General features: G+C 42.3%; 1 protein-coding gene across 3 annotated transcripts in view; it reads left to right on the top strand.

Moving 5' to 3' along the window:
• The window catches only part of AKT3 (AKT serine/threonine kinase 3), a 200,806-nt gene that overhangs the window by 164,688 nt on the left and 11,970 nt on the right, over window positions 1–24,148 (top strand). For all 3 annotated transcript variants that reach the window (XM_066617500.1, XM_066617492.1, XM_066617507.1), the window contains 3 exons: window positions 7,740–7,868; window positions 15,034–15,248; window positions 17,049–17,136. In XM_066617500.1, coding sequence (XP_066473597.1) covers window positions 7,740–7,868; window positions 15,034–15,248; window positions 17,049–17,136 — 432 coding nt within the window. The remainder of the gene's footprint in view (window positions 1–7,739; window positions 7,869–15,033; window positions 15,249–17,048; window positions 17,137–24,148) is intronic.

The following is a 24,148-nucleotide window of genomic DNA, read 5'->3' as shown; positions in this document are numbered from 1 at the left end:
TCTCCTGGGATGGTTTGCCTGATCCCCTACCACCATACCCTATTTATGTTTGCACCCAGAACACCCTCCCTCATCTGTGCTCTAGAAAAATGCACAGTCATAATTCTCAATTACAGTTATGTTTCTAAGATTTAGGCGTAGTTCTCACAAACAGCAGAGGAAAGAAGAAACCTCCATTTCAGACTGAAGGTCTCCATATAAAATATTCCTTATACATAGAAAATTAATGTGTTAGGGGAAAATTTAGGTTTAGGAACTTCAGTCCTGACACCTGTTTTGCCAATCTGATAACAAAAGAGTTTTGTTTTTTTTACCCCAGTTTGTGTTTGAACAGTTTTTAAACCTCCTTTATACACAAACATGTTTTGTTCCTGAAAAAAGAAGGGTTATCAACATCTTTGAATGTGACACCACTCTAATATGTTTGAGACCTATGTTTATGTGTAAAGCAGGAGTTGAAAGAATCTTTTCATATAGGACATGTTTGTTCATACTTTAAGATAGTTCAAAGGGACATACTGCCAGTTAACAGCTGACATCAGGATATCCCATACAGGCCAGATATTGCCACTAAATCTTGCCTCACATGAAATTTGACATGAATTGGGTCTGACTGGATGAATTGCGAAGTCAAATCAAGGAGGGAGCCCTCTGGTTTTTCTAAATCCTGCAAACATTGTTGTGTTATATTGCTCTTGTGTAGAGACCTCCAGGTGCTGCCCTGAGATAATGGCATCACTGTCTTGTGCAGATATTTGAGTAATCTACCCAGGCTTGGTATGATCTAATGGCAGTTATTATAAACAAAGCTATGAAGGATGTTTACCTTTAAATCTGTCAGTAAAGACTGCATGCACAGTGGAACTCTACTGTGCAAATCATTCTAGGATAGTGACAACTTGGATCCATCTATCCTCCTCCCTTTCACAATGATGCCTGAGCAGATGTTTTTGCTCACGATGACCACCATTAAATTTGTTGGAGATGATAAGAGCATCTAAGATGCTTTCTAGAGTACCTAAGATGGTGCCTCTTGCATACACATCCAAGCAGGCAGAGTCTAACCACCCTAGGAAGCATTTTGGATGCACCTTCCCTTCCCATCATAAGTGACTTCTATAGATTTGAGAGTGAACTCCTCAGTTTCTCTGTAAAATACCTCCAGTGTAACATTAAGTACCTGTTTTATATTAGACCTGATTTGAATCTGATTCACATTGGCACTTCAGACTTTACTGAGTCCTAATAAGGTCCAGCTGCTACTCCCAGTATTGGGTGTATTTATGGGCACAGGGAGGAATTTGAATTTGGGCACTCTAGTCAGGATCTGCAGATATTTTCATGGAACTCCTTCATGAGATTTGCCCATGCTTCTATGCTCATATTCATTTCCAAGTATTGTAGCATATTTGAGTTTGGTTGGCAGAGTGTCATAAGAATCCTTATTCACAGATTGGCAAGGGCAAAGGCATCTGTAATCCCCTTAATTGGCAGATTTCTTCCTTCCTTCCTTCCTTTTTTATTTTTTTGCAATTTATGCTACAACAAAGAAAGTATTGTGGCAGAAAGACAACAGTTCCCTTCACATTAGCACATTTCTTTATTTTTTTCTTTAAATTCACAATGCAGCTTTGTTCTGCTTCTTTTTCAAGTGTAAAGTTTGCACTTGTACCAATATACATAAGGAAGCCATTAAGCACCAGGAGGAGTCACTATTAGTGTTCAGAATGCAGAGCATTTTCCACCCTGGTTTTTTAGTAGATTTTTTCTGTTTGAGTTCCAGCTTGATGATCAATGCTTTATTTCCATGTGTATTTTTATTTCACATGAGGAACAATAAGTTGTTAGGGATTCATAAGGAATTTACAAAAGATTTTGATACGTCCTTTGTAGGTTTAAGTGATGCAGAAATAACATATCAAGAAAGAAATTAACTGATAGTGTCTAGCAGATTTGCAATGTTGTAATATTTTGTTAGTGTGATGTGATCCCAAATTTCACTATAGGTGTCTACAGGGCCAGCTGGCCATGAAATGAATGATGCAGTTCACATCAGTAGCTGGGGAGCAGCAGGTTGGAGTTCTCTTCACCTCAAGTCCACCGCTGCCTCCCTCCATTCTGTTGCAGACCGAGCCACATCATGTTTTAGATTATCCACTTCAATTTCCCTACTTGCTCACCTCACTGCTTCCCTTGAATGGTCCCTTTAAACTTATTGGGACCAAGTGAAGTAGGAACAGGATGAGTGGGTAGGGAAGCAGATTTGCTGCCTGTGCCTGAAGAAACTGCGGACAACAGCAGTCTGCTTCACTCACTGCACTTCTTTCATGCACTGCCCTTTAAACTCTGAAGGATTGTGTGAGGAAGGAACAATGTAAGGGAATGGGGAAGCATCCATTTACCTGACTCCTTCCTAGAAGTCCCTTGAAAGAAAACAGAAAGTGTGGTGCATGCTGGGATTTCCTTAAATGGCCCACGCTTCCTGTTTTGACTAGAATGATTGTGTGGGAAGGAACATGGTACAGTAGTAACTGTGGTTTTATTTTATTTTATTTTTTCATTTTTGGGCTGTGTGTGTGTGTGTGTGTGGTTGCATATGATTTCTTCTACACGTCAAAGTAGAAAAATGATGATAGTTCATAGCTCAGTCCCATATGTGTTTACTCAGAAATAAATTCTACTGTGTTCAGTGGCATTTACTCCTGGGAAAATGACCTAAGATTGCAGCTTTAAAATGTTAAATATCATTTAACTGTGTTACACAACATATTTGATCATATTCCCTGTGAATGTCATGTTGGGGCAAATTGGCAGATAAGCTTACCATTGCTAGTTTTATGGCTAGTCTTTACAAGATTGAAAGTTATTAAACCACATTGGTTGTACATTGCAGGTGTTCATCTGAGTATGTTTGGAGTGAAATTCTTATCCTTATATTGCAGGACCACTTTTACAGTTATGTAAATGTTAATTTTCAGTTTTCAAAACAGTTGTTTCTATGTAGCTATAATAATTTTCATTTTACATCAGCACTGGGACAAAATCTTGGTAGTAGTTATTTAACAGTATTATATAGGATAATACAGGTTGGTCCTCTGTATCTGGAGTTTTAGGACCCATGGATTTCACTATCTGCGTGTCCCAAACCCATGGGGTTGGTCCAACCTGAACTCTCCAGAGGCGGCCGGAGCTGTGCTCTAGTCACCTCCGGAAGGTGTTCTGAGGCCTGTGGAGGCAATCTGCGGCTTCCTAGGGCCTCCAGAAGGCCGAAAATCATGACTTCTAGTTTTCATCCAAAAGTTGTGATTTTCAGCCTTCCTAAGGTCTCAGAAGGGCTTCTGAAGGTCAGGGAATCATCCCCAATCCTCAGCAGTTTCTCCAGATGTGGTCCTCCTGAGATCCTCCAGAGTTCAGGTTTCCACACCCATGGATTTCATCATCCATGGGTTTCATAATCTGCAAGGGTTCTGGGAGCAAAACTCTCACAGATACCAAGGTCCCACTGTTTTTTTGCATTTACATTGTGGATATTTCTAGTGAAACAGAAGCCTGTGGTGTTTGGCTGAAGACATTCACGTTATATAGCGTTTTTGTTTTTGTTTTTTCAAAAGGATGTGAAGCTTTTTCCTTTACCAGAGTTTAAGAGATATTTAGAACAGATTAGATCAGTGGTTCCCAAACTTTTTAGCACTGGGACCGATTCTGAACAACACTCTGTTGGGACTCTCCTAGCTTTATGGGACCTAGGAGACCTAGAAAGAAATATCTTTCTTACTTATTTACAAGTAACAATTTTTTTTCAAGTTCCTGAGAGGAACTAGGCGCTATATAGGATTTCTGGGGTTCTTTACTTAGAAGGAAATGCATACAGATTGCAATACCGTGCACATTTGCGTGGGAGTCGCATGAAAAACAGTGGGGCTTACTTCTAAGTTAAAAGTGCACAGGGTTTTGTTGAGAGAAGAGTTCCTGCCCTCAGACTCATCTCATACAAGAAAATGTGAGGAAGGAGCAAGATTGAATTGAATCAGTGCAAACCAGTGTATCAGCCCTCTCCTCCTCTGCCAGGCCACAGGAAGGCACCGCTGCACGCAGAGCTCTACAGAGTTTGGGATCGAGAGAGGGGGAGGGGTGGTTCAGTGAGCACTTGGCTAGCAATGAAGCAGCCTGAAGTGAGATGCTAGGAGCAGGCAAGCCCGCATCTCCTTGCACAGCAGGCAGATCTGACTCAGAATGAAGCCATTGGGCAGGGGGTTGGAGAATGGGGGGTAGTGCAGTGCACACTTGCCCAGCAAGGAGGCCGTGTGAACCAAGGTGTTGGGTCCAAGGCTATTTGTCTAGCTCTCCCCTTCTGTGGGACGAAAGGAAGGGGAGGTGTGGTGGTTTTTAATAACATGAATTATTTTTGAAGTTGTATCCCCCTCCCATTTCTTTCTTGGAGTTGCTCCCCCCCCCCCCAGCCGATCCTCTTACTTCTCTTCTGGTATAGCAATGGAACCAACTGCATATCTCCTGTTCCTTTTTCTTCCACTCAGAGAAAGCTCTTGGCTCCCACCTTTGTTCTTTCCCAAGCCAATTTTTTCTTCCTCCTTTGCTCCTCTTCCAGTTGTCTCTCCCCAGCATTTTCTTTCCTTCCAGCCCCATATCAGAGGTCAATGCAATCCCCTTCCTGGGCTACCCAGATCTTGCCATCTTCCCACCGGGCTCATACGGTCTTCTGCAATCAGAGTAGCCTGAGTATTGGCATCAGCAGCGCTTTGCAATGTCTCACCCGAAGGTAGAGCAGACGGCTCTTTATTGCTCCATGAGGATCCCCTTCTCTCTACCCCCCAAACCAAGACAGTGAGTGGGGAAGCTGCAGATCAGGGAAGGGAGGAGAACAAAAAAGCAGGCAGGGAGAACACAAGCTGCTTCTTCTGCTGTTGTCATCACTGTGCAGGTTGGCTGCGAGAGGCTGAGTGAGAAGCAAAAGAGAAAGAGAGAGGGATGCACTAGAACAGGGGTGCCCAAACCCTGGCCCTGGGGCCACTTGTGGCCCTCGAGGACTCCCAATCCGGCCCTCAGGGAACCCCAGTCTCCAATGAACCTCTGGCCCTCTAGAGACTTGCTGGAGCCTGTGCTGGCCTGATGCCACTGATCTCAGCGTGACGGCCAGCCATTTGAGCTCTCTCATGAGCTGTGGGATGAGGGCTCCCTCCACTGCTTACTGTTTCACATCTGTGATGCAGCAGCGGCAGCAAAGGAAAGGCTGGCCTTGCTTTGTGCAAGGCCTTTTATAGACCTTGAGCTATTGCAAGACCTTCATTCATTCATATAAGTTCCATCTCCAATATTTATGCAAATTTATTCAAATTTGAAATGTAAATTAATTCTTTTTTTTCCCTGGCCCCGACTCAGTGTGAGAGAGATCATGTGGCCCTCCTGCCAAAAAGTTTGGACACCCCTGCACTAGTTGGAAGGGGTAGCAATTCTGGGTAGTTGGATCCCCCCAGCACTGCCCATCCCTGAACATGGCTTCCTGTCTCTTTCACTGTTGCCCTGCAAACCCTCTCTCCTGCCCCACAGAGGCTGAGACTCCTTTTCTGCCACTCCCCTACCCACACAAACTTCTTTCCAACCTTGTGGAAGCTGGGGGCTATTTTCTGATGATGAGAAGCAGGAAGTGGAGAGAGAGGCAGGCAAAAGTTGATGGTACAGCCCAGTGCTTCCCTTTCTTTCTCAATACCAATCCTCTGCAGAGTGCTGTGTGGTGCCTGCCTGTGGCCTGACAGAAGCAGGAGGAGAGGGCTGCTGTGGACTCTCCACGTCCACGTCATTATCTCTTGCCTGCCTCTCCTCATCCTGTTTCTCTCCAGCAGAAAAGGAGCCCCAGCCTCAGTGGAGATAACATTTGCTTGGGAAGTGAGGGAACAGGGCTTGAGCAGGCTTACGTGACCCACCAGAAATCGGCTAACACAACTGGCTATCAGATTGGTGGGTCCCAGCTCACAGATTGGGAACCTAGATTAGATATATGACTGAACTATGGCTGGACTAGATGTACATATGACACTGCTGATACAAGTGCCTGTTAATTCCCTGCAGGAATCTATGAAGTTAGATGTATTTGTAGAAGGGAAAGACAGCAGTTGCATGATGACATGACCACAAAGATTTCTTCTGTGACTAACTGGATTTTAAAATTTGACCTAGGTGCAGGAGTGCATGTATCAGGGTGTATCAGACTTAAGACTTAAGAATTAGCAACAGAACTAATGTTTTACATACAAAATTTGTATGCATATTTCAGTCAGAATAAGTTAAATTATTATTGATACTTATTACAAATGGCCTAAAAAATGACTTTTTATTGGGAACAGCATTTCTTAGAGCCTTTCAGTCAAGCCACAGCATGTCTCTAAGGCTGCAATTGAATATACATTCTCCTGGGGGTAATCATAATGGGACTTACTTCGGCATATACATGATTGCAGTGTAGATGTCATTGTCCAAGCACATAACAAAACAGCATAGTAAAGAGATAGCAGAACCATTGGATTCTGTCTTGGAAAGATGTGGTCAGACCTTGGAATGTGATTAGATTCCAGAACAGCTGTTTCAGGCTCCAGATGAAGCCAGGAGCAACTGCTAAATCTCACTGGCTGTGCAACTTGATTGAGTTCTCCACAGTATCTGTGGTAGAGAGGTAGTGAGCTTCTTGTTAGACTGAATTGGCAAGGCATGGAGGTTTGAATATTTTCTTAGGGTAGCATTTGGACCAGATTGTTAACTGCAAAGGGTTTGAGTGTATTTTACGTACTTTGCAAGTGAATAGCTCAACAGTAATACTATCAAAGATTAATTAATCTTTGACCCACGAAAGGCAGCAGCTAAGCTTGAATCTGCTATTCTCTCATCTCCCTTTGCTTGCTGTCTCTGGACTGGGTCACATGACCCTCCAATCATCACTGATGGGATAAGTGGAGAAGCTGCTGTTTATGGTCCTTTTCTCATACCATTTCTACATATTCAGCATAATCCAGAGTTTGCCTTGGCAGCCAGTCATTTTCTAGCCTGTCTCCCTGATTACTATTGTATTCTCTTTGCAAGGTGTATATATAGATCTGAGTATCTGAACTAGGAACATAGATTTGCCTTAGTATTTGTTTTTGGAAAATATATTATAATAAAATTGTGATAATCCTAAAAGATAGTTATGGCTGTGCAATATGCAAATTCTGGTTTTACGGAGAAACCGGAAGTAACATTTTAAATACCTTATAAGAAATTTAAAACGTCACCTCCAGTTTTCCCATGAAACCAGATGTTGCATGTTTTTTAGCTTTAGAGCTCAGTCTGAGCTTGGCAGAGAGCGGGGATGGATGTCCTCGGCCTCTGTTGAGCTCAGAGCCCTCTCTAGCGGCGAGGGGAGCAGAGTTACCCTTGCCTCTGGAGGGGGTGTCTGCTCTCGGAGGGGTGTACCCAATCCACAGATAAGTGAATCCGCAGATATGGGATCTGTGGATATGGGGGCCCCTGTACATGAAGCCAGTTGAATCTGAGCAGTGCAAATCAATGCAGAAATGACCTTAAACCTGAACACTGGCTGTAGGAAGCAAGGTGGGAGCTCGCACATTCATCTAGTTTGGTTTTTAATGACGTCAACATTGCAATAATAGGTACCACAATTTCTTTTTAAAGTAGTCATTGTCTGTTATAGAAATGTTAAAAGACCAATTTTGTGTATTTGTAAAATACAGTTAGAGAATCTAATGTTGGATAAAGATGGACACATAAAAATTACAGATTTTGGACTTTGCAAAGAAGGGATCACAGATGCAGCTACTATGAAAACGTTCTGTGGCACACCAGAGTACTTGGCTCCTGAGGTATGTCAGCATTTTACTTTGTGCATTGTAAAAATGTCATATTTCATTTAATTACATATCCTATATGAGCAGTTGTCAGTATATTTAGATGCAATATATTATTATTAAGAATAATAGTTTTACTAAAACTGTTCACCTAGAAGATTTTAAAGTATGATGATTAAGAAATGGTGGCAGGTATTTGAATTCAAATTAGAAATTTTAATATAATTCCTATAGTTACTAAATTTTGTAGAATTTGGATTCTGAAAAATATTAAAACATTTTATTTACCTAGATTAATTCCTATGTATATTTAATTGTAAGTAAATCGTATGTTTCTGAAAAGAAACCTGCCTTCTTTGTTAATTTTTTTTAATGCAGCAATCTAAACGTGTGACATTGTAAGGTAGAAGTGCAAATTATGTAATTGAAAATAATAGGATGGAAATTTAACTTCCTAGGAAGAACCCTGAAGGAAAATTATTACTCATTATAATAATGAATACTACTAATGCATCTATACATGAAGCCAACTAAATCTGAGCAATGCATTTGTTGCTTAGTAAATGTTTAATAATGAGAATAGCTCTTCTGTTTCTGCCAACCCATTAATATTTTATCTTAAGGTGTGTCTTTACCTGTTAGAGTGGTTTTATTCCTACTCACCTCACAGCAGGAAGAAGCTAAAGATCAACAGCCTGTGCTGTATATAGCACAAGTTAGGAGGTAGCTGGAGGTCTTGTTGGAGTAAAAGATATATTTTCCCCTTATTTCAGGTAAAGTCCCCAGACACCTCTATGGGGCTTCTTGGATCCATGCCAGCTAAATAGCTGGCACAAATCCAGGAAGCCTGGTGTAATGGCAAGCGGGTCAGGAAGGGGGTTGGGATATGGCAGAGATCTGCTCTGCCGATCCTGCCCGGCTCTGATCTGCCCCCCATTCTGCTCCTTGTTTCACACTCCCATCAATTAGAAATGTCCCTACCACCCTTCCCATGTCCCTGCACCTCTCGGTGCAGCCTTACCTGTGCCAGCTGGCACTGCTTGTGAACGCAGCATCGGCAGGCCGGTGCAGGCTGTTGGGCCAATGCTGCCAGCTCGTGAGTCGTCGCAGAAGTGCCTTATGGCATTCTTGTAACACTCTGAGCTGGCGCAGGATAGCTACGCCAACTCAGTCCTTGCCCTATGAGAAATTCTGGTTTCAAATCTTCCTGCCCCAGGGAGATAAGTATGTAAGCCCAAGTCCTGATCCCAATATCTTCCAGGTGCAATCCTGAAAGGAAAATATTATCTGAACAGGCCCATAGTTTCTTCTCTGATAGTATAAAATTCATTGAAGAATGCTGAGACTGAGGATATAAAGAATTGGCATGTGTACTTTCATTGTCTGCTTGCTTATGTTATTGGCCAATTGGGTAAGTGAGGTATTTTCCTCCAAGGCCTATACGCTATTAACTCTGTCCCAGGATGGTACAATCATCACAACATTTTCCTTTGTAATATATTGTGATATATTTTCCTCTGTGATGTACTGTGATACATCAGGCATTGCTGTTCTCACCCCCCCCCCCCCAATCTCTAGTACTAACAGGAACCGATCCTCTGTCTGTAAAGGATTGGACTAAACCCAGTGCCCAAAACTTTGACCTAACTGATGTCCTAACTAACTGAAAGAGTTCCGGGATGTATTGGAGCCCTATCCTTCTTTCACTGGGATGGCTAGTTCTTTTCCTGACTTTTGCCAATAATGATAAAGACCAAAAACCAATTCAATATTCTTCTTTGGTTCCAGTTCTGTTTGGATATATGTAAATCTATGGAGAGATATCTACCACAGTTAAAGCAATAGTTTGTTTTCCAAAATTTTTACCTTCTTAATTTCAGAGTAATTGAAAATGTGCAGTGGCTTACTCTTGATACTAAAGGAACCCTAGCACAATTGCATATGTTGCACTCTGACCTTTATGTCAAATTTAGACAGTGAGTGTGTGAAAGGAAATACTTTGGAGACTTGTGTCTGCTGTTTAACTAGTGGACTGTTGCTTTGCAAAGAGTGAAATCCTAAGGCGCCCTTGGGCCAGTGCAATTCCCTTGTGCCGTCCCAGGAAAGTTGCAAACATGCCGTAAGGCACGTTTGCGCCTCCCTCAAAAGTCGACTAGGCTGGCGCAGGGACACATGTCAGCACGCGGAGGCTGAATCCAGCTGCTGCGCTGACTTTGAAGGGATTTCTTGCATCTGCTGAGCTCAGCCAACGCAAAGATCTTTGGAGGACAGGGAGGAGATGAAAGGGAGGGGTTCCAGGGTGAGAGAGTGCGGGTGCAGGGCGGTCCTGGGGATGGGCGGGGAGTGGAAGGTGGGGCTGGGACCCAGCAGATATGCTGGATCCTAGCCCCTGTTCCTGAGCAGTGTGGAGGGACTGCAAGCTGCTCCGCTCTCCTCGGACTTACGCCACTTCCTGAGGTGGCTCAAGTCTGAGGAGACCCATTGGGGCTGCAGTAGCTTACCCGGGGGTAAGATGAAGAGTTTCCCCTTACCTGCGACTGAGTCACTTTGGGCCCCTATCTTGCACTGGTTACAGCGCAGGCCTCCTGGCCTGCCTGTTCCAGCCCAAGATAGGATTGTGCTGCACTTCATCAAAAAGCCAAATATGAACATCATGTAAAAATTGACAAGTTCTGTAACAGAACTGTATTTATTCTGTCTTTTCTGTATGTCAGTTAGAATTTTGTGCTAGGCTCAGTGAGTGGTCTGAGAGTATCTGACACTGTATTGTTGCTGAAGCTAAGTGGGTACAGTGTTGCTGAAGCTAAGTGGGCCCTCATCGGTGGAACTTGGCTTCTGTGGATTTGAGCATCTGTGGATGCTGAGCTGATAGCTGGAGGACCTCAGAAGGCATCCTGAATTCAGCATTGTCCTTTCCCGTTCATGCCAGCAACTCCCAGTTGTATTTGGAGTTGTTCTGAGATGTGAGGATGCCTCTAGAAGCCACTGGTGTGAACCAGAAGTGACGTCTGGTCATGTCTTGGAGGCTTCTTGGGAGGCTGTGCGTGGCCCCCAGGTAAGTTATTGTTGTACCATGCCAGGCCTCCCTGCGGATTTAATTATTTATGGATTTCGGTTTCCACTGGGGGTCCTGGAACAGATCCCCTGCTGGTACAGAGGGTCCACTGTATAGACCCAATGAGCCTCTTGGAGGGAAGACCAGTAACAGCAGGGTGTGTGTGTGTTTATATCAGCCATTTTCAACCTTTTTCAGCTCACGGCACACAGTCAAGGCACTAAAATTGATAAGGCACACTCCCAGTTTTTTACTTACTTTAAATTACTATAGTGCAATTAATTTTTAATTAATATAATTAATACAATTAAATCATTACATGACAAAGGGCACAATCCTAACCAGGTCTACTCAGAAGTAAGTCCTATTTTGTTCAATGGGGCTTACTCTCTGGAAAGTGTGGACTGCAGCCAAAGACTGGGGGGGGGCACATTGGGGGGGAATGTGCCTGTGGGACTTACTTCTGAGTAGACATGCCTAGGATTGGGCTTTCAGTTGCACTCTTTTTTCTCAAATACGGGAGCAGGCAATTGGCACTTCTCTCTCTCCTCCTTTCCCTCACCCCACCCCCTCCCACAGGGACATTCCCCCATCTCATAATTGCAGTTAGCACCTCTCCTACTGTCCCTCCCCTCACTTGTCTGCATCTTCCAAAGGTCCAGAATCGCTTGCCTCACACTCCCCCCATTGCCTGCTCCTGTATTTCAGAAAAAAAGTGTGACCAAAAGCCCAATCCTAGGCATGTCTACGCAGAAGTAAGTCCCATTATAGTCAATGGGGCTTATTCCCAGGAAAGTGGGGTTGGAGAGGAAACTGAGCCCAGCCCAGCTCAGGCATGTCTGCTCAGAAGTAAGCCCCATTATAGTCAATGGGGCTTACTCCCAGGAAAGTGTGGATAGGATTGTGGCCCAACGCCTCTCCTCTGAAAGGCAAAGGCAAGGCAGGGGGGGTCGCTTTGGGGAGCTGAAGGCAACTGTGGCAAGGAGAAGGGACTTTTGTGGGCCCTCAGCCAGCCCATTCTTAGGCTGGTGGCCTCAGCAGACTTGTTGGCTTCCTACCTGCTTGCCTGCCCCGGCTTCCTCCTTCTCACTCCGCCCAGACCTCCTCCAGGCTTTTCTGGTTGCCCAGTCAGCAGGCTGGGTGGACAAGGGACTTGATACCCAGTTCTAGGCATGTCTACTCAGAAGTAAGCCCCATAATAGTCAATGGGGCTTACTCCCAGGTAAAGGAGGATGGGGTTGCAGCCTTCCTCTTGCTCACAGCAGGAGATGCTGCAAAGTATGCATAGCTGCTCCTTTTTCACCGCTGCTGCGTGAGAGTCAAAGCATCAGCTTCTCCCTCGCGCAGCTGCTGGCTGCTGCCTGCCTCCTCTGGCCCCGCAGCACACCTGAGGCTGCCTCGCGGCACACTAGTGTGCCGCAGCACAGCAGTTGAAAACCACTGGTCTATATGTTAATAAAACACTGCAGAAAGAGTACTTCCAGAGTTATCTGAATTTGGAATCCTTTGATCTAAATTGTATTTGTTTCATATAACTGTGCACAGTATCTTACAGTTCTCTAACTGCATTCTCTAATTTCATTCAAATTTTCTAATCATATCCTTTAATATTGACTCGATAGTGAATTGTATTCTTCAAACATTCACAATAAAAATTCAGTATCTTTAATCATTAGTTTCCTATTTAATTACAGAGGTACTTATATGTTTACATTTGTGAATCATAGTAAACTATTATTCTGCTAATTACTGAAACTGCCAGGTTTTCTTTTGGATTAGCAGTAGCTGCTCAAACCTCCAATTGTAAAACAGTTTAAAAAACAAATTTAGATCACATGTAAGTCCCGACAAAATTAAAAGTGTCAAGTACAGTTTTGGCAGTTCACTTTTATTATGCCCAGTTCTCGAATGTACAAGCAAATAATCATCTGAATGTTAGTTATTTTTCACATGGTTATGTGATCACACAAAAAGTACATGCTAAAAAGAAGCAGATGGTGACAGATGGGGAAGGTTGAATAAGGTGGTTTTGGAAACCTAGGAAAATGCACTTCTGTAATAGTGTAAAAATAAAAAATTATTGGATTGCCAAGTTGGAGCTAACAGAACAAGAACTGGAGATGGAACCTTGATTGTAGAAGAAAATTTATTTTGCAGTGTTCATTTGTATATGAAAAATAATAAAACATAAACAAAATACGTGTTTTATTGTCAAAATTATTTCTTATTATACTTCTAGAATATTTTTGCCACTGGGAAATGTCCTTAACTCAGAGTGAGCTCAGTAAGATTTATTTTTGAATGAATATACACAGGGTTGGATTGTGAGAGGAATAGAGTTCAATTATAGTTTTTCAAAAAGGCATTATTTCTTCTCCAGAAAGTATGTCATTTTATGCTTCAGTTTCTCTGTTAAGGCATAAGTTTTGTTGAAATTTATAGGAAGAGATTGCTCTTGATGAGTTGCAAGATACATTTTCTGAGCCTGAATTAAAAACTAACATACTCCAGTAATTTAATAGATTCTAGGTATCTTAAAACAACTCTCATGAGTTTTTATGCAAAATCAAGAAATGTGTGCTAAATTGCATTTCACGTTCATTACAGTAAATACCCAGTTCCTAATTAGACTCCAGTAGTGGATTATTGTGTCTTTGCATAATAGAAGGGGTAGTCTTGCTAAGGGGAAGTAGCTAAGATGACACATGACCAGAAAGGCTGGAGTGGGAGAATAAATAGTTTGAGTTCCTGAAATAGTACACAATGCAAGGGAAGGATGTAGCTTTGCTGCTGTTCAAATTGTTTTTTAAAAAGATCGTACAAGATAACTGCCCCAGTGCTGGGCTCAGTGAGACACAACCAGTGTGGATATATTATTGTCTGTAAACTTTAGGGCACAATCTTAACCAACTTCCAAGCACTGACTTAGGTGCAATGCAACCCCAAGGTAAGCTAACAAACATGCCCTTACCTTGAGGATGCCCCCTTGTCTGCCTCCCCACTGCAGGTTGCAGCGCATGCCACATTGGCACAGCGATGTCAGTGCTAGAAAGTTGGTTAGGATTGCGCCTGGGCAGCCCAATCCTGAGCTGTCTGGGGCATGTGGCTGCAGCAGCGCCGAGAACGACTGCTACCGCATCCTGCATGCCTCAGCCTGCCATGGGCAGTGCCTTGGGAGAACAGGACTTTCCTTGGGTAAGGGAAGCAGCCCCTCAGTTTAGTGCCGACCAAAAGTAAAGGTGTTTGTGTAGGGTGCCGAGCCCTGCACGAATGGACAGGATCTGGTGAAGCTGAGCTCCACCAGACCCGCCTCCTGCCTCCCCGCTCCCTTTCCCCGGCATGTATCCCACCTGCCCTCTCTCTGCCCTTCCTATACCTGCCCTCTCCCCAGAACGCCGCCTCCCTGCCCCTGCTTACCGTGCCGTGATTTGGCAGTCTGTGAGACAGCAGAGCAGTGGAGGATGGGCACCCACCTGGCACTAGCCCAGTGCCGGCCAGCGCTGGGCTAGCACAGGTGCTGACCTGGCAGTAAGCCTTGCAGACGTACCTAATGGTACGTTTGCGACAGTGCACTCCAGCAAAAAGCCGGAGCAGCAAGCTCAGGATTGGGCTCTTAGTCAATTAATTGGAGCAATCAACTGAAAACCCTTTAAAGGATAAAACAGTGCCCCAACTAATTGGAGAGTGTAATTTTTTTAAAGTTTTTTTTAGTAAAAGTACAAAAAAATAATCATGGCTGGTGGTGCCATCTTAGTGCCCAATCCAGACCCCTGCATGCTGGCTTACCACGTGAGTAACTTGCATTGGCATAGAGAGGTAGGATGGGTGGGTATGTGGAAGGGAGTATCCCATTCGCTGTGGTGCCACCTTGCATTGCCCGTATCCCTGCATTGGTGAGGATGGAGGAAGCAATGGCAATTCCTTCATACACACGCACAGTGCATGTGCCTCATGTTCAATTGATTGAGCCTTTGATTTTGACTCTTTGAGGGGTGCATTAAAAAAATAAGTTGAATAAGGCTCATGTTAGGAGACCTGAAAAACAGATGCATGTACTCAAGTTAATGTTTAAAGGAGTGAAAACAGTTAACATAAATGTTAGTGCCTTTTTTGTTAATATTTTAGGTTTTGGAAGACAATGATTATGGTCGTGCAGTGGATTGGTGGGGCCTTGGGGTTGTCATGTATGAAATGATGTGTGGTAGGTTACCATTCTACAACCAAGATCATGAAAAGCTTTTTGAATTGATACTTATGGAGGACATCAAATTTCCTCGAACTCTCTCATCTGATGCAAAATCACTGCTTTCGGGTCTCTTAATAAAAGATCCAAATAAACGGTAAGTCTGAAAGAATTGCAATGATAAACAACTTTACATTTAAAAGTATATGTACTTGGAAAAATGATGGGTAGCACATAGGGAAGTAATTTTAAGGTCCTCCAGAGTTCCTATGCAGATGTTCTTAAAGCACATATGTTTTTGTATATGTCTCTTCTACTTTTGCTTACACAAAAAGAATCGCTTTTATGGGAATGAGACAGAGGGAAACCAAAATTACTTGTTTCCAGAGGAATTACTCAATACTTTTTCAATCCCAGCACAATAATTTTTAATAATAAATAGCTACAATGTTAATTAAATTTATTATTTAATTAAATAATTATAATAATTAAATTGCTATATGAGCAGTTTCTCTTGCTACAATGGAGAACTTGACCCACCCCAGAATAGGTCCTGAGAAATTCTTGGTGGCTGATCACTTTCCATATTATGTTTCAGCTTTTTTACTGTGCTAGTTTTCAATCACTGATTCATACATAAATTGATGACAAAAACTAGCTATAGGTAGGGCTTTCACAGCAAACTAGCTATCTCCCTTCCTGCCTTGCTGGCCCTGGAGCAGTACCTGCCTTTTTCTGCCATTAGTCAATTCTTTTTCAAGCACTCCTAAAGGTCCTGTCGAGTGCCCCTGGGGTACATGTACCCCAGGCTGGAAACCACTATTGTACTGGTATGTTGTTTACAGTGCACTTACTCTGATAGCATTTATAAAAAGGTTGTGAAGACCAGAATTAAAAAAGTTAAAGAATAAAAATGTATGATTTTTTACTATATTTTTTATAAATTAGAGACTGTTCTTAGGTAACAATTACTGGTAGGTTACTTTTCAGGATCTGGCCTTGGGTAAAATCAGACAAAACTATGGTCAGACACCCCCCCTAAGTTTAACCGCTACTTATCTGAGGGTCACAGAACATTCCATGATTTTCGGCTCAAACCTGCCCTTGACTTATCTGTGAGGTTGACTTATAGGCAGGTATCTTTGCTAATCTGGATTTGCTGTAAAACTGGGGATGCAACTAAATAATAAGGCAGAAAATGTAAGATTGTTTTTTTAAAGAAAATAATTAGGGCTGAAATCATAAGTGCATGTACTTGGAGGTAAACCTCACTGAATTAATTGGTGCTTGCTTCTGAGAAGATATGCATAGAATTGAGCTATATGGACATTGGTGCTGGGGGAAGGGGTTTAATCCTTCCTTCTGCCATTTTCTTGATCCAAATTCTCTTTCCCATTCCTAAAGCCGTGTTAGTACCCCTAGTACTGCTTTTCACTCAGATAGAAATTGTTCCTCTCCAGACAATGAGGTGGGATTAGCATTTTTAATCTCTATATCCCTTAAGCATTATGTAAGCTCTTGAAACAGAGGTCCCACAGATCCTGGAAGCTCAAATAGCCATTTAAAAAAAAAATGTAATTTGTGTTCAGGTTACAAATCTACTTACCTCTGCATACCTAGGAAGACCCAAAACCACTACCTTATTTGTGGAAAAATCCTTTTCTGTATCTAAAGTGATAGGCATTCAACCAGTTGAGTTTGAAATTAGAGGAAATAAATCAGTAGCTTAGTTGTAAAGTGCCTCAGTGTTTCATAGAATGGTTTTAGTTTTCTGTGAGCCCAATCCTATGCATGGCTACTCAGTACTGTAATAGTAAATAGGGCTTATTTCCAGATAAATGTGGAGAGAATTGTAGCCTGTGTTAATCATCTGAATATAACATTTGTAACTAGAAATCGCATTCTAGTTTTTCATTTTTCTTATTAAGCCTTCTGTAATTCACACTTTTTCCAATAGCCTTGGAGGAGGACCAGATGATGCTAAAGAAATTATGCGACACAGTTTCTTTGCTGGAGTAAATTGGCAAGATGTATATGATAAAAAGGTAGGTTTGTGTTGGATTACATTGGGTACAAGGTTCTCCAAAGATAACATTGCATCCTGAGTTGTGATTTTTTTTCAAAAGTTAAATATTATTCTTAAAACAGCATTTTTTGAACAACTCTGTTAATCAGAAAAATCCAGATACACAGCCAAAACTAAGTACTTTTAGGTCTCTATGGTTTCAGAGAAAGCATTCATCTTGTGGTTCAATCTCTTCCACTGAGCTCAGTAACACTTAAAAATGGCTGGATTAGGCACATGTTTCATAATGAAACACACTCTAATACAACACAAAACTGATGTAAGTTGTTTCTTCTACTAAGCATCTATAAACCTTTGCTCTAATACAGCTGGGGGTGCAGGTATCCTTGAGTAAAAAGGAAATTTTGCTTCTAAATGACTGCTGCATGTGTAAGCTGGTTCATCAACTTTCTAGCAGCCCAATCCTGTGCTCCCCAGCTCTCACTAGAGCAGTGGTGCCAAAAGTATCTGGCAGACACTGAGAAGCTGCTGGGAGTGTTCTCAGAAGGGGCTTTTATCCCCTTCCCCTGGAGAAAGCCCCAAGCCCCACAATGGGGTTTCTCAAGTCTGCGGTGGCTGTTTTGCAGGTACAGACTTGAGAGACTCTGAGCACAATCCTAACTGGGTCTACTCAGAAGTAAGTCCTATCTTGTTCAACGGGGCTTACTCTCAGGAATGTATGGTTAGGATTGCAGCCTTAGTGTCAGACTTTTCAGCCTGACACGGAGTTTCGGATATGGCGGAGCAGAGCCCCAGTGGTCCCACCCTCTCCTACCCTCATTCCTCACCCCTTTCCATCCTCCCCCACTACCCAAAGGCCACACCATCGCTCAGCAGTTTCACTTATCCCTGCCAGTGGCGCATCCTTCCCATGCCTGTGCTGGGCCATGCCTGACTGGCGCAGTCCCAGAGCCAGCGCTCCCTACTCTCCCAGTTTACAGCACATTTACAGCAGGTTTACGGCACCCATCGCTGGCACTAGGGCTCAGCGCAGGTGCTGGGAGGGTTTAGGATTGGGCCCTAAGACAGGAAGCAGTGATCTGGATGTACACTATTCTGGCACTGTCCAGAGGGTCCAAATTGGGCCACATATATGCTGTGGGTTCAGGCTGAGAAATTGGTCCATTCTAATTATAGAGTTTTCCCCAGCCTTGTTCTCTGTGATGAATAAGTACAGAAGTTGAAACAGATAGTGCTAGGCCAGCAAGAACCATTGTGCTTGTACCAGTAAACGACATACTGTACCTGCACAAAAGCGCCAGTGCAGTCATCTGTAATTTGGATGTCCATTACTTGGGAAGACAATGTAATATAGTATGAATTAAATTAACTTATTCCTGCTAATACTTTGAATTAGTTTTTGATTGGTCTCTACCATACTGAGGAATATAAACTGGTATTTTTTCATGGTTTGCATTATCATTTTTTTCTGTCATAAAAACATTTTTTAATAAGTAAACATTATTTTTGTTTGCTTTCTGCTCAAATGATGGGATGAGAACTGCTATTCAGCATGTTTTCCTATAAGTGTAGCATTTGTTAGTTATTGCTCTTTGGAATTTAGAACTATGGTGTGACTGAGATACTTTATATGATAGCAGAAAAGGAAATCTTGTTTGGATATATATTTATGAAGAAAGGGAGAGAGAGAGAGAGAGAATTTCTTCAGAGTTATAATGTTTCTCATAAAGGCATTTTAATGTAATTCATGATTTCAAATTATTTAGTTTGCCGTTTTAATATTGATTTTCAGTTTCTTACAGGGTTTTAATACATTTTCGTCTCCCAGGCAAATACATCTTTGCTAACACCTTTTGTACCTGTTTGGGCTTTGCAAGAATGTCCGTTTATTCATTTTTGCTTGCCCCAAATTCTCTTTGTTCTTTTCTGATAATCTTCTGTTACCTGGCACCCCAGCCCTCCACAATATGTACAATGGTATGATATATTGGACCCTTCTGTGCCTCATCTAATCTAATTATTAAGATGGTAACCCTTGAATCTTACTGGAATTAACATATATTGTCAGCCTTTATTGCTGTATTGAATACCTACTTGGCTTTGGCACATACCTGAGGAAGTTGCAAAACTCTAACAGCCTTCATTTCTCTGGAAAAGGTTTTCCCTGGCTCTGACAGAAAGCATGTTGAACATCTTTCAACCATATTTGGTTCAGATAGTTTTGTTTCTTAAAACAACCAATTTAATTTCCATTCTGTAAAGCAAAAATGAGTAAAGTTTACATCAAAGTTACAGGAAAATCTTCAAGCAAGCCCCTGTATCCTTACATAAGAACATAAGAACAGCCCCACTGGATCAGGCCATAGGCCCATCTAGTCCAGCTTCCTGTATCTCACAGCAGCCCACCAAATGCCCCAAGGAGCACACCAGATAACAAGAGACCTGCATCCTGGTGCCCTCCCTTGCATCTGGCATTCTGACATAGCCCATTTCTAAAATCAGGAAGTTGCACATACACATCATGGCTTGTAACCCATAATGGATTTTTCCTCCAGAAACTTGTCCAATCCCCTTTTAAAGGCATCTAGGCCAGATGCCGTTAGCACATCATGCGGTAAGGAGTTCCACAGACCAACCACACGCTGAGTAAAGAAATTTTTTTTTTTGTCTGTGCTAACCCTCCCAACACTCAATTTTACTGGATGTCCCCTGGTTCTGGTGTTATGCGAGAGTGTAAAGAGCATCTCTCTATCCACTTTATCCTTCCCATGCATAATTTTGTATGTCTCAATCATGTCCCCCTTCAGGCATCTCTTTTCTAGGCTGAAGAGGCCCAAACACTGTAGCCTTTCCTCATAAGGAAGGTGCCCCAGCCCTGTAATCATCTTAGTCGCTCTCTTTTGCACCTTTTCCATTTCCACTATGTCTTTTTTGTGATGCGGCGACCAGAACTGGACACAATACTCCAGGTGTGGCCTTACCATCGATTTGTACAACGGCATTATAATATTAGCCGTTTTGTTCTCAATAACTTTTCTAATGATCCCAAGCATAGAATTGGCCTTCTTCACTGCCGCCGCACTTTGGGTCGACACTGTCATTGAGCTGTCCACCACCACCCCAAGATCTCTCTCCTGATCTGTCACAGACAGTTCAGAACCCATTAGCCTATATGTGTGATTTTTTTGCCCCAATGTGCATGACTTTACACTTACTGACATTGAAACGCATCTGCCGTTTTGCTGCCCATTCTTGGATCTAGTATCAGCAAATTCAGTTATCCAGTAAAAAAACTAGACTGATGCTAACAGGGAGCAGTTAACTTCATGCTTCCTGTTAGCATTGATCTAGTTCCCCCCCCCAAACCTGCTCATGTTGCGCTATAAACTTGAATGCATCTAGCAACCTGTTAAAGGAAGAAACGCTTTGCTGGTAAGCTTTTAAACAACGCTAATGAGCATGGGGGGTACATGGGGGCAGCTATCAATACAAGCACCCCCTGTATCTGTGGTGGGGGGGGGGGTCCCTGGAACTGATCCCCCATGGATACAGAGGCACTCCTGTATTCTGTAAGAAGCTGGTTACCAGTTCCTTATCTGAAAATTAGAGATAGTGGAGAAATAATATTTGACTAGTATTTGTGACCTGTAGTATGCTGATCATTTAATATTAGAACTGGAAATGTACATACACATAAACCCAAATAGTTTTCCTGTACACAAAGTCAGTGTACAATGGCAAGAATTTCTTTACCTTGGGTATAGAATTTGCAACCAATCTGTTTATTTTCAAGTATTTATAAGCTTAGATCCAGAGATTAAAGAGTGTTGAAAACACCTGCACTTGTGTAAGGGTGAATCTGAAATTTTCATAGATTCCCTCACAGCTGCAAGCTCCTGCACCATGTTCCACACCAACATGCAGGGTCCCTGGAAACAGAAGATACTGTGGTGGGAAGGAGATGTGAAAGTTCTGCTGTATAAGCAGAACTCTTGCTTGCACTTCTCTGGATCTGAACAATAATTGTGTTTGACACGTGACATCACAGGCGCTCAAGTCTGAAATCATGAAGAGATTTACAAGTTATTCTCATTGTTGCATCACCAATGCATTGGTACCATCTAGTGTTAATTGTTAATTGAGGATCTAAGTTATTCTTGTACTTTTGAAGTAAAATTTTGAAGTAAATTATCCTCTACCCAAAATCTGTAGCAGCTATACATTCAATCATAATTAATATTTTTTGCATATTTTGAAAATATTTAAAGGAACAAAGGGCTCTATACCGAGCATCACATTTTTTAAAAAGTATTTATCTATATGTATTAGGAATCACATAAGAAAGCACCCACAATTGTTTACTTCAGAGGAAGAGTTTTTGCCAGTGGTGTAGTTAGCGATAGTGTAACCTGGTGCCAAGTTCAAAATGATGTCCTGGAAGTGATGTCACAACTGGAAGTGACATTATTGGTTAGAGACACTGTACTAGGGTGAAGAGGGATGGTTATTCTTCTGCTAAGTATAAGAGAAGTACCACTTGAAAAAGTGCCTCTTTACCCAGTTAGCAGGGGTAACTGTATTATGATCCATGGAAATGCGAGCTGACTCATTAATAATAATAATAATAATAATAATAATAATAATAATAATAATTTTATTTTACCCCGCCTTTCTCTCCGAAGAGACTCAAGGCGGCTTACAACAGGTTAACACCATTAACACCATATTGGTTCCCTGTTTACATGAATAGCAACTCATTGGTTCTCAGAACATTCAGTCTCATAGATCAGTTTTGCATTAACCCATTTCTGCCCAACCCACAGGTGTACACATTGTGTATATGCAACGCTGGGGCTTAAAGAAATCCACTTTTTGTTCTGTAATGCAGTTGTGTTTTTATTTTCTGGTTAATTGGCCATAACCTTTAATAGAATACAGATATTCCAATGCGGTTTGTTTCATTGTATTCTGCATTAAATTACCTTTCCAAAGGTATGTAACATGATGGTATTATTCATACATACCAAGGTTTTGGCCCCTAGTGTCAAGTGGGCTTGTTGCCCTCCTAAAACTAGTTTCCCAGTGCAGTTGCTACCCCCTGCACCCCCTTAGTTACTCCACTGGTTCTTGCTCTGGAGAGGGTCTATGGATGCTAGTCATAAAATTGCAGTGCCTTAAAAGTGCACTACTTCAGTGTCCTCACTGTGTAGGTAAGCCCAAGGCTTTCTTTCACTGAACAAAAGCTATATCAAGTGACATGATGAAATTGAATCAGCAGTTGACACTGTTGCCATTAGAACATAAAAACTATTAAAGAGCACATATTAAATACTTTTTTAAATTAAGCATCAGGTGCAGAGTAGTACCCATTTCTAATTCTAGACATCCCTAACTTATACGTAATGGAATGCATTAGGTAGCATTCCAACTAGTACTTCTGCCATTGGCATCTCCTTCAGGAGCATTCTGCTTGTACAAAGAAAGGTTCCTCCATTCCATTCACAGATGTAGCTTCCATTTCTGTAGGGAACTCTCAGTGATGGAAACCCTAGTCAGGATGCTACCCATTATTTTTACTATATTTTTCATGATGCCACTGTAGAAGATATATTTTTAGGAGAGGGTTTTTTACTGCATTTCTCTTATTTTTGGTGGGCTGTGGGCTTGCTTAGGCCAGGATGCTGCAAGGTAAAATGGCGAACTATCCAGAAGTCACTTCTAGGACACACACACTCACCGTGACATTGGTTGCATTGCATTACAATTCCTAAAGTGTGTTGTGCCTGTGGGTAAGTAGTGACACACACTTTGCAAAATGCAGCATGATATGGCAATGACATGGACCAGGCACTCACAATCTGGAAGTGACTTCCAGGTTGTCCACTATTTTACCTTGCAGAATTCTGGCCTCAGCGGGCCCGGATCTACCGTGGACAACACCCCATTCCAGCTGCCCCACTATCCCCTACCACCTCTCCTGCTGATTTACCTGCTTTGGTGAGCAGCAAGAAAAGCTGTGGAGAGGGTGGGAAGATGCAGACCTTCCCTCCAGTGTGCACTGTCAGAATGCCTTTTAACTGTTTTTACATGAATTGGTGTCGGCATAGGAGGTACGCCACCACTGGGCAGTGTGCATAGGATTGGACAGTTAACAGATTTATATACCACTTCTCCAAATTAAAATCTGCACAAAGAAGTTCACAGTAAAGCTGTGTAAAGTCAACAAAGACAGAAAAACTCAGTAATACAAAACCATTATATCAACTAAAATTAATGTGTCTACTAAAACAAGAAAGCCCAGCCAACAATAAAAGCAATGCCAACAGTGGAGCATTAAGCTGAAAATTGATTAAAAAGCAGGCAGAAAAGATACTTTTGGGGAATGCGTAGAACGTTGGCGGACAGTGTGGGGCCTGATGAACCTCCTTGGGGAATGCAATCCATAGAAGAAGTGCTACCAACAAAAAGACCCTGTCTCTGGTCACCTGTAGCCAAATTTGGATCAGTGGTGGGCTAGAGACCAAGAAGACAACTTAAGGAACTGAGTAGGCTGATATGAGCGAAAGTGGTCTTTCAAGTAGTATGGTTCTAAGACTTTAAAAGGTAATAACCACCTAAATCAGGCCCAGAAACAAACTGCTGTTTGTGGAAGATAGGTGTGATAAGCTCTGAATGTCTCATGCCTGTCAACAACCTGGCTCCTGCTTATTGTACTGGTGGATGTTTCTGAACTGCCTTGTGCCAGTTGTATATGGGCTTATTAAATAAAGTAAGTCTTGGACCAGAGTCGACATAATTGTTGTTACCAGTTATGCCTTGCTTGTGAGTACCCAAGGGCATCTGGTTGGGTCCTGTTGGAAACAGAATTATGGACTAGATGGACTTTGGCTTGATTCCACAAAGCTATTCTTATCTTCTTGAAGTGGGAAATGATGATACTTAAGCCTATTTGGAAGTTGCATATTCTGATCTGGAAGCCCTTCCCTCTTACTCCAGATGCATGAGGGTGGTTTGTAGTCATTTAGTGGTAA

Source organism: Tiliqua scincoides, chromosome 1 (assembly GCF_035046505.1).
Source record: "Tiliqua scincoides isolate rTilSci1 chromosome 1, rTilSci1.hap2, whole genome shotgun sequence".
NCBI lineage: Eukaryota > Metazoa > Chordata > Lepidosauria > Squamata > Scincidae > Tiliqua > Tiliqua scincoides.
This window is presented reverse-complemented; position numbering and strand designations above follow the sequence as displayed.